Source organism: Citrus clementina, unplaced genomic scaffold (assembly GCF_000493195.1).
Source record: "Citrus clementina cultivar Clemenules unplaced genomic scaffold, Citrus_clementina_v1.0 scaffold_1, whole genome shotgun sequence".
In the NCBI taxonomy this organism is placed as follows: Eukaryota; Viridiplantae; Streptophyta; class Magnoliopsida; order Sapindales; family Rutaceae; genus Citrus; species Citrus x clementina.
In genome coordinates, this window is record NW_006263303.1 from 26,200,053 (window position 1) to 26,210,994 (window position 10,942).

General features: G+C 32.3%; 1 protein-coding gene across 1 annotated transcript; it reads right to left on the minus strand.

Moving 5' to 3' along the window:
• Positions 1–288: 288 nt before the first annotated feature.
• Positions 289–7,904, minus strand: LOC18055879 (serine/threonine-protein kinase STY13). Its single transcript, XM_006453097.2, has 3 exons — positions 7,668–7,904; positions 6,033–7,023; positions 289–908 (listed from the first exon to the last, which is right to left on the minus strand). Exons 2-3 carry the CDS (start codon positions 6,941–6,943, stop codon positions 569–571), a joined length of 1,251 nt encoding a protein of 416 aa, XP_006453160.2. The 5' UTR covers positions 6,944–7,023; positions 7,668–7,904; the 3' UTR covers positions 289–568.
• Between the last annotated feature and the right edge of the window lie 3,038 nt (positions 7,905–10,942).

Here is a 10,942-nt window from a genome sequence, read left to right on the forward strand (position 1 = left end):
TCTACTCTCCTTGGCGCACCAATCTCTTTACAGTAGGAATAAGAGATGAATAATCGATTCTTCCTCCTACTAATTTTATAATTTAGACGAATAATCGATTCTTCCTCATACTAATTTTATAATTTAGACTTACAATAACTACTAAGTAAAAGTTTTATTACCTAAAATACCCTCGATTGCAGAAGCCCAAAACTCAAAAGACCAGAGCAATCAAAACGGAATGAAGCATCATCTGAGAGAAATAGAAACTCTCGGGAGCTGATGACCCTTCTCGCAAGGAAACAAAGCTAGACAATGCAGGCATGTATACATAGACATCAAATATCCACATCACAATGCTAATTTAGCAACATAATATCCACTGGATAGAAACCCCAGTAAACACAGACTTCTTTATCATAACTTTTGTCATTCTGTTTTTGCTATCTTAAGAAAGAACTTAAAACCTGATAAATACACAAGGCTAAGATAAAATCATAATCCCTCTGCTTTCTTTCCCTTGTCTTCCTCTGTTCTTTTGGGCTTCTTTTTGGATTCTTTTTAATTTACATCTTTTGTCCCCTGGAGATCAGTCAGTTGTCATTGGTTGTGTAATACAGCACCTGAAACGGGCCTTGCGGACAGTTGTCATGATTTCTGTCTCCGCATGCTCGAGCATTGCGACAACTTCAGCGAATGGTGGCCTGACATCAGGGTTGGCATCCCAGCACCGCGTCATAATCTCACCAAGAACAGGTAGACAATCATTAGGAATGATCGGGCGTGCGCCCTTGTTGACAACTGCAAATGCTGCCTGCACCGCTGTCATGTTCTGGAACGGAAGCATTCCAGTGACAAGTTCCCAAAGAACAATACCAAAGCTATAAACATCTACTTTCTGAGTGTAAGGCCTGTGCTGGATCATTTCCCTGCAGAGACATAACAGCAACAGTCAAGTAGCATGCCCCATAGTTGAATTCAAGAAAATAAAGAAGCTGACACAATATATTAATAAACTTGATTTTGATTAACCACTTGTCAAAACAAACAAAGTACAATAACAAATGAATGACATGTGCAAATGTCATACTTACTGTCAATATTACGTGGTAAATTTTCCTCTTTCCACTTCTACAAAATTTTATAGCTATAGCAGACTATGTAAACCAATTTTATTTTGACAGACCACATAAATTCTTATGCGGGTAATAACACCTTACTTCAAGGCAGCAAGACTTTTAGTTATTCTAGTTAATCCGCATTGCACATTTTTATGCATACACTTTTGTCCTTCTTCCTATGGGCACTTCCAACAATCATTGCAACGGTTTTCAATTTTGTCCTATCCACAATTATAATGGTGCAGCACACATCAATAGATCACATGTCAATACTAACAACTCTCCGCCCATTCACTTGCTAATCCAAATCCTTCAATAGATCACATGTCAATACTAACAAACTACTGCCAAAACCTACAACCTTTACCATGTCTAAACCCCAGAGATATAACATCCCAGTGCAAACTCCTATTATCGATAATATCTATCTATTTACTAAGCAAAATCTCTCCAAACAGAACAAACAAACAGAAACGTTCATAATCCATATATGAAATTGCAGAATGACAACCAAGTTGACACAAGCTCATTAATTCGATCAATAAATACCAGTGAGAACTCCAATTGACACCATAATAATTCAAGATATTGATACTTAATACATTTAATGCACAATGTATCAAGTCCAACAAAACATGAAAAATGAGAGAGACAATGGTCAAATTTCGAATAATCTGATAACCAAATATGCAAGAGTTCAATAAAGTCAACCGGACAGACACCATTTACAAGCTCAATTTTTCAAGCTGTCTATTGGGCAATCCTCTTATTACATGTACGTGTTATAAGGATAAATTAGATTAGGCAAATAAGACAAATCTCCAGAAAATTCCTACTCAAGTTGGGGTTCCTAAAAATAAAATACTTCCAAACTGCCCCACATATCCATGATAACTGTGTATCTAGCTCTACACTTGGCAAATTATGGACACCTCTTCCTTCCCTCTATTCAAAGTAAAAGTACAATGACGTGATAAAGGATAAGAAAACAATTATGAATGTTTAAACTTTTTGGCAATAACATTGAGCAGATATACTTAAGTATATCACATGCAAACAAGGAAGTTATAATCTTTGATCGAATAATCAAGGAAGCAATTCCAAGAAAAGGAACGAAGGAAGCAACGCCAAAAAAAAATACTAATCAGTTAAGGAAGACTTCGTTGCCTTAAGTTTACACACATAGGTTACGAACAAAGCTGCGGTGTCATGCTTCAACACGGACACGAGTCAACAACTGCCAAGGATCTAAAGAAAGAGGCACGAGTACATATGAGTGTACGTTTGAATTTATAACATCAAAATGGATACCTTAGCACTAGATTACTTGTGAAATAACAATTTTTGGCAACTTAAGCGTTTTCAGTTTATTGGGGAACACGCAATGACAACATAAAATTCATGGGTTTTAAGATTATACTATTATTAATCCGTTGTGAAATTAGCTTTAGTTTGAAGTTATCTTGACGATTAAAGGTTTTTTATGGAAATGCAGGGGTTTTGAATATTTTGACAATTTGGTCACATTGAAGTCAAGGTATTTGATCTTTGGTCGAATGAAAAGGAATGCCAAATATACTTGCAACATTAACGGAAAAGTCCATAAGTTAGAGCAGAAGTAAGACATATTTCTCCAATTGTAATGGTTCTACCATATACATTGAAGGATCGAACAAGAACCTAATGAGAGCAAGCAAAAGCTTCCTGCCGATCTTTCCATCAGGATAATAACATAAAATGGAAGGTTTGAGAATCCTTCGAGGGGCAGATAAAAGTCTACCTGCAAGGACATACCATGCTTGTAACAGTTATTCTGAATTTGCCAACTAAGCCATCCTATTTTCTAGTCCCATTAAAAAGAACCTAACGTTTTGTACATAGAAATTGCTAGATGGTTCAAAAAGTATGCTAGTTATTTTTAAATTATAATATTTAAGTAGTGTCCAAGAACCCTCCTTGGCTTAGCATACTTTTATTGGCGTTTCAGCCAATCCTAGGACCAAGCAACTTTAAGTTATTCTTCATGTCATAACTTCCTGAGCTCACCTATGCTCAGATTGGGCTTCAGTTTGAATCACCATTTGTTGGCAATAGTGCTCAATGAATACGAAATCCACCATACAAACTTCACAAGCAAAATTATAAGTTTTCTTTTTTTTAATTTATTATCCTTCTTTACATTTTCTCCAATTCACCAAACTTTAAGACAGTTTCTTTTATTGCAACTCCCTTTTGAATCCTAAGTTTGTTCCCTAGCATCTTCAACAATCTACAACCATGCTAGAATCACAAAATGCTGGTATTTGGGCTCACTAAACACAAATTCCAACTTACAAACTTTGCAACAAACCAGAGTTTTTATTTTAATTTTTTAATTCATTATCCTTTTCTACATGTTTCCCACCAACTTTAAGAGAGTTACTTTTATTGCAACTATGGCCTTGAATCTTAAATTTGTTGCCTAGGTATCCGCCAATCCTAAACCAAACAATTTTAATGTGTTCTCCTTGTTACAACTTTTGAGCAAACTTATGCTCATATTGAGCTTGAATCCCTACATGTTGGCATCAGTGCTCATTAAATATGAAATCCAAATTACAAACTTCGCAAGCAACCCTAAGTTGTTTTATTTAGTTATTATCCTTCTCCACATGTTCCCCAATTCTACAAACTTCAAGAGTTACTTTTTTGCAACTCTTACCTTGAATCTTAAGTTCGAATTTGACCTAAGCTCTACGAATAAGAATACAAAGTTTGTAACTAATGTGAGATTGACATGCCACAAACTGTCGGGTGCAAAAACTATCAAATTAAATATTGAATGAAAAGTCAACAGTGACCTTACATATGACAGAATTTAATAGATACCGCATTAGTTAGGATACAAAATTCATATCCTAATTTGTTCATTTAGTGTTTTTAAAATATTAATATATAGCAACTTTGAACCTTTTTTTAAGTTTTGATTAGTAAAATTTGATCTCAAATCAAACCTCAATTTACCCTTTACATCAAACACACAGCCTTAACCAGCATCTCAAACTTATTAAGCTTTACATTCATTAACCTACAAGTGAAATTCTTGATCTCATCTGATATTATGACTTAACATTTATGTAATTACATCCTTATTTCTTTTTCATTTCTCTTAATTTTGTTTCCTTTTTTGGCTGCTTTTTTTTGGGGGGGGGGGGGGGGGGTAAATTGTCAAAGATGAAGAATCATCGACCAGCTGCCACTAAGAAAGCAAAATAATGAAAACTTTTCTGTTATATGCAAAAAAAGATCAATCACCCCTCTAGAATACTAGACCAGCCTAGAAACCTATCTCAAAACACTCTCACAGCTTAGATGGATGAAGAAAAAAGATGAATCTTGGAACTCCTTCGAAACTGAAGCCCAGAGTGAAGCAAGAAGACGGACTCTATCCCATAAATCTTCAATGTTATCTGCATTTTTCCTTTCAAAAGTACAAAGATTTCTTTTAGCTATATTACCCAAAACAGAGCTGCCACAGTACAGTTCCAAAGAATTTTGGCCTTTTTTGGCACTTTTATTTAACTTATGTTTAATATATGCTGTTTGTTCCTCTGTTGTCGTTTTTTGTAAGGAAATATTTTTTGATTACATGATGGCTTAGTGGAAAAGATATGACATAATGGTAATAATTTGTTTTTTTATCAATTTCCTATCATTCGATCATATCCAAAATTTTAAACCTATAGCAGATCAAATGCCAAATGCTGGTTAATACTAAGTCTTATTTGGTAAGAAGAAATGGAATACACACAAGGCCATTGGTTAATACTAAGTCTTATTCGGTAAGAAGAAATGGAATGCACACAAGACCATTGGTTAATACTAAGTCTTATTTGGTAAGAAGAAAGGGAATGCACACAAGACCATAGAGTGGAAACAGAAACAATTTGACAAAGAAAGCCTAGACCATAACTCATCCTAATCTTTATGTCACTAATAGAAACTTGAAGCACCAAAGTAATCAACTATTCACATTGTCAGAGTATAACGGTAAATGCTTTTATCATGATGTCTAGAAACAACAAAAGGTAGTATAATCATAGAGAAAGTATGGCTCAATTAATCCATGATATACCAATTAATCCATGATATATCATCTGTCAACGCAATCAAGGACATGATAAAGAATATTGAATCAATCATAAGGACCATCAATGTACACATTATAAAAACTCATTTACACAAAAATCAAATGATCCGACAAAAAAAATATCAAGTGGATACACCCACGAAAAACTAAAAGTTTCCTCCGTCTCTTCAAATCAACCCATTACGACATCTCCAAGCCTTGGGAAACCACTAAGAAGCAGTAATGAAGAGTTTCTACACCCTTCCTAACTAAAGTGATTTCTATAATTCCAGAATACACAGGGGGAACTTTAGTTAAGGTAGTACTCCCGTCATAACACAGAAATGGTCTGAGATATCGCTATCTAGTCAGAATCAGTTGTGCGGAATACAGAGAATAAATATGGCTATAAACTCAAATTAAGGAAGAATTAAAACAGTAAGTTTTGAGGAAACACGTGACATTATAAATCACAAATGATAATACAACTCTTTTCTGTTATCAAATTTCTTCACATGCAGCATTTCATACAAGTTACTCTTAACACATTCCAGTCTAAAGCTTTAACTAACTACAAAATAGTAATATTTCCCTCAGCAAATGGTGAAGAGTACAAAAATCAAGCAAAAGAAACTGTGGAAAGTCCACAGAGTATTATCACTGGAAAAATATAATAAGTGCCATATAAAGTCTGCATATGAATCTAGTAAGTATAATAAGAGCCACAAAATAATTGCATAATTATTTAGAAAAGTTGAATGGAAAGGAAAAAAACAGAGAAAAAAAAAAAACTTATTGGAAGCGATGGAGACAAAATATCTTACGGAGCCATCCAGCGGTATGTGCCAGTCTCCGGAGTCATTCCCTCAGTCTGCACCTCAATCCGAGCTACCCCGAAATCGGCAATTTTGATGGATTTATCAGAGAAAATCAGTAAGTTATCAGATTTCAAATCCCTATGAATTAAGCCAAGCCTATGAACGTATGCCATTCCCCTTGCCACATCCAAGGCTTGCTTGACTGCCAATTTCAGCGGCACTGATCGATTTTGTCGCTTGGTTAAAAACTGCCGAACTGAACCTCCTTTTGCATATTCAGTGACAATGCACCAGACCATTGGCTTACGGCATGCACCAATGAACCGCACTATGTTTGGATGTTTTAGAGTGGCCAGCATCATGACTTCCTGTTGAAATTGCTGCTCCATCACCTGTGCTTTTTCTGGATCATTTTCTGGCCTCTCCAAGATCTTGATAGCCACCTCCTCACCGTTGTAGGTTCCTCTATAGAGCTTCCCAAAGGCACCTTGTGCAAAAGCATCTCCCATGTTGAGCTTCCTTAAATCAATAGTCCACTCATCAAAATTCTCAAGCCCCTCCGTTGGAGAGTTGCTATCCATAAGAGCTCGAGCCAAGGCATCATCACTTAAAGCATGTGAAACTCTTCCTCGACGATTCACACTATGTGCAACAGAGTAGTTATCATTAGCACGGCGGCGCAACCCTTGGTGGTTCAAAATGCGAGTATGGGATTCATTTGATCCAACACTGCTGTTATCTACAGACATCGCAACAGAACCTCCGCCGTTGCTCGTTTGCAAGCTGCTAAAGCTGTCAATTGACATGTTGGTTCCCTCACCGAGTTTATGGTAAAATCCTTGGGACAAATCATCATAGTTGTTAACATGGTTGTTTAGCCCTATTATTCCAGGAAACTTTGAACCACCCTCCATCATTTTCCAGCCTGATACACGCAAAGTACAACTCTACTTATTTCTTCAGCATCAGAATCTCCAAACTGAAATCACCTGTTAACCTGAAACCATGGTTGTTTCAATGTTGGTAAGAATGTAAGCATAAAACTTAATATTAGACAGAATCTATACTTCACTTAAATTTTCCACATACCAAATTAACTTCTTATTTTGAGCTAGTACTTAAGAATATTACAACTAAGACCTATGTGCTATCTCAGAACCAAAACAAGAAATATCATTAAGACCAAACGCATAAGCTTTATTTGTCATTATTATCAGATCAAGTTCAAATTAAATCCTTTCACCCAAAACTTAATTAACAACATAAGAGTCTGACAACAAAAGGATCTAAACTTTGAAAAAGAAAATCATAAAATTTACCAAAATAATCATATAAAGTCTTCTTCATACCACAAACACATACCAAAAATCAGAAACCCTTAAAAAAATAAATTTATTGAATTCTTATTAACAGGGAAGAAACTAAACCCTAAAACAAAAACAAAAACAAAAAAATACAAGAACCAACAATAATGATAATCCAAAATTAGTTGTTTCTCCACAGAGAAAATTTCTGCGAAAATTCACACCGGGCTTTAAAAACGAGAAACACTACAAAAAATAAAATGTAATTTTAAAATGAAAATTACAATAAAAGCCAAGCGACTGTGAAGTGGAATCATCAGAATTTGACAAAACGCACCTCGATCAACAGAGCTCGAATTGGCGAGTTCGATTCCGCCACACGAGCTGAAGGATGAGATCGAATAGGGTCAATTTGAAGCTGCGAAGTGCAAACGACTAAAAGGAAGACCAAAAATGAACGAAATAACAGGGCAAATTGGGTCTCGAGTTTCCAGTCTTTGGACTCTTTGGTCTGGTCTCTGCTTACTTTTTCTTTCTCAGACAGAGTAAAGATTCTGGTGTGTTTGCTTACACCGCGTGTCTTTGTGCGAGTGAAGGCTTTGTCCACGCGGCGTGATGTGGGTGGACTTGATTTGGGAAGAAAGTTTGTAAATGTGAACGCTTTGATTTTGAGTTTAATTGTTTAACATCACAAATCTCTATCCTTCAATATGATGGTTCCATATTTGGGATTTCATTTAATGAAAAACAATAAATATTTGGGATCACATTTAATGATAAACAATAAATGTATTTAACTTAAAATTTATAACTTCACATAACATTATGACCTCCCAAAAGAGCTCTCCATGTTGTTACTGATCATAAAATAAAATCATTGTTCTCTGTTACAAAATATAAAATTTATATCCTAAATATTTAACCTAAAATTTATACGTTTTTGTTATTTTACAATATATACACAATTTTATATTAACAGTCTCAATTATTTCTCAAAAATACATCTTATGTATCGCCAGTCATTTATTACCATATGTTATTAGTTTTATAATTAATTTTGTTAGCCCATGATTAACATGTTAATTATTAATATCATCATTAGACGACATATTAAATATTAGGGATATTATTATTTTACCACCAAAATTATTTTGACATATCATGTCAGTAACATAATTTACTGAAAAATGTATTTTACTATTAAACATTTACGTTGTTATTAATTTAACACATTTTCATTAAAAAAAAAGGCTAATGTTTAATAGAAAATTAGTTAAAAGTCGATTTTACCCTGAGGAGCATAAAAGACAATTTTACCCTTTAAAAAGAAAGAAACAATGAACAAAAGTAAAATCTAGAAAACAACTAAAAATTGTAATTAAGAAAAAATAATGAATACTATGCAGAATTACGATAAATGACAAATAAAACAATTAATAAAAAATTTATATTTCAAAATTAATATTATAAATTATGAAGTTCGAGTATTAATCACAATTAAAAATAATAACAATTTATAATAATAATAACAATTAATAAGATTTAGAAAACAACAAAAAATTCTAATTGATAAAAATAATAAATAATATGCAGAATTACGACAAACAACCAAAAAAATAAAAAAATTATTCTTCAAAATTAATATTATAATCCATGAAATTTAAGTATTAATCACAACTAAAAACAATAACAATTTAATTAAAGAAAAAAAATTAATGAGAGAGTGGCCGATTTTATGGTTATCAATTTCCTAATTCTCTAATTATTTCCCTTAAAAAATTTTTACTTTGTATTATTGTTTATTTTACACTTATAATGCAGCGTTTTGCCTTCAATAGAAAATGTCTTTAATGGTCTTATGATATCAACAAAATATCAACAAATTTTTAATATTTTTAACAGAAAGGTGGTAAATTGATAATGGCGCAAACGTTCAGTAGTAAAATGTATTTTTCGATAAACCGTGGTACTGACATGATATATCAAAATAACTTTGGCGGTAAAATAATAATATCCCTAAATATTACACTAATGGAGATATAAGTAGTATCTCAATTTTGTATGCGCAAAATGTTACTCATTTTTTATTTTAATGAGACAACTCTGTTGGTTTGGTTTCTAAGTGAAAAAATAAAGAGTCGTTCGAAAATACTTTTAGCCAAGTTAAAAGAGCTGGGATACACTCCCCGAATAATGTAATAATTAAAAAAAAAAAGAGTTAAAAAATTATATGAGTATACTAAGATTTTAGTTAAACTTTGTGTCGACCATGTCTCTTTGACCGTGCTGTTAGGACTAGAGGCTAGTATATTCAAAATTTCAATCAACATTTCATTTTGTTTGCTCAAATTCATTTATTTATAAAAACGAAGAAAACTCATTTGAAGAAAAGGGTACACATAAAATAATCTTTGGTTTCATTTGGAATTATAGTTAAAATAGCATAATATTAATACACTTATTTTCTATGCCAAAATGATAATAATATTGTCTCAATTATATGGAAAAAAAGAAGAGAGCTAAGAATGTGATTTATGTTTAAAATCTTTAAAAAGATGCCATTCATGCTTTTTCATACTATCCAAATTGAGCTATTAATGAATTGAAAATTGATTAATGTTTCAAGGAAATAAATAGAAGAAACTGAAAATAATTTTAAGTTCATTGTGGTCATCGTTTTGGAAAAAATTAAGATTACAAATGTATATTTCAAAAGCTATTTTTTAAAATAAAGTATTTACCGCAACATTAAACCAACATTTTAACTTTTAAACATTCCGCGAACAACAGTTGAAAACAAAAAAAATAAAGTAGTTTTATTTTCTTCAATAATCCATTATTAAAAAAATTAATATAATTTTTTTATTTTACCATTTTTTTTTGTCAACAAGAAGTTTGATTTTCTCAAATGCGAGGCTTGCAACAGGTTCTCTTGCTGTTGTCTCCGAAGTATCAAATTTAATCAATTCTTGGCATTTCGTTTCTCAAATACATTGTTCTCTCAACCAACCTTCATCTCTCATTTATTCATTTCAACACCGACATTTTTATTCAAAGATCTCATATTTTTTAACACAAAATTTGAGGTAAACCATAAAGGTTATATTTACAAAGATTTGTATAAATAGATCTTCAACATAATATTCCTTCATATTTGATTTATTTGTTGTTGTTGGATGTTGGTTATGCTTTGCATTATTTGTTTTTTTCAACGACTTTCATCTTTTAATTATTTGATTTTTTTTCAATATTTGATAAAAAAAAATAATGATATAAACACATAGTACATTATGAATGATAAGTCAATCAATTTAACGTATCAAAGAATTATAAATTTAAATTCGAAATATCGTGTGATTTCATATTTTTATGTCAATTGAAACTAAATTTTTTTCCTACTAAAGCTAATAAATGAGTACATAAGTTTATTATTAAAAAAAAAAATTCCTACTAATAGAGGGTCGTTATTTCAAATTCAGGGGAGGTAAGAATTATTGACTTAACATTGGTAAAATTTAGAATTTAAGAAAATCTTGTGGATGCTAAAGATAATTCCCTTCTCCTTCTTTTATTTTTATTTTTTGGTTTTAATTTTATTTATTAAAAAAAAAA

Bases quoted from the DNA above. Each gene is read 5' to 3' on its own strand.
- LOC18055879 (XM_006453097.2), bottom strand. From the start codon at position 6,943: ATGATGGAGGGTGGTTCAAAGTTTCCTGGAATAATAGGGCTAAACAAC. The intron at 909-6,032 runs GTAAGATATTTT...ATGTCTCTGCAG, and splicing joins ACATACCGCTGGATGGCTCC to GGAAATGATCCAGCACAGGC.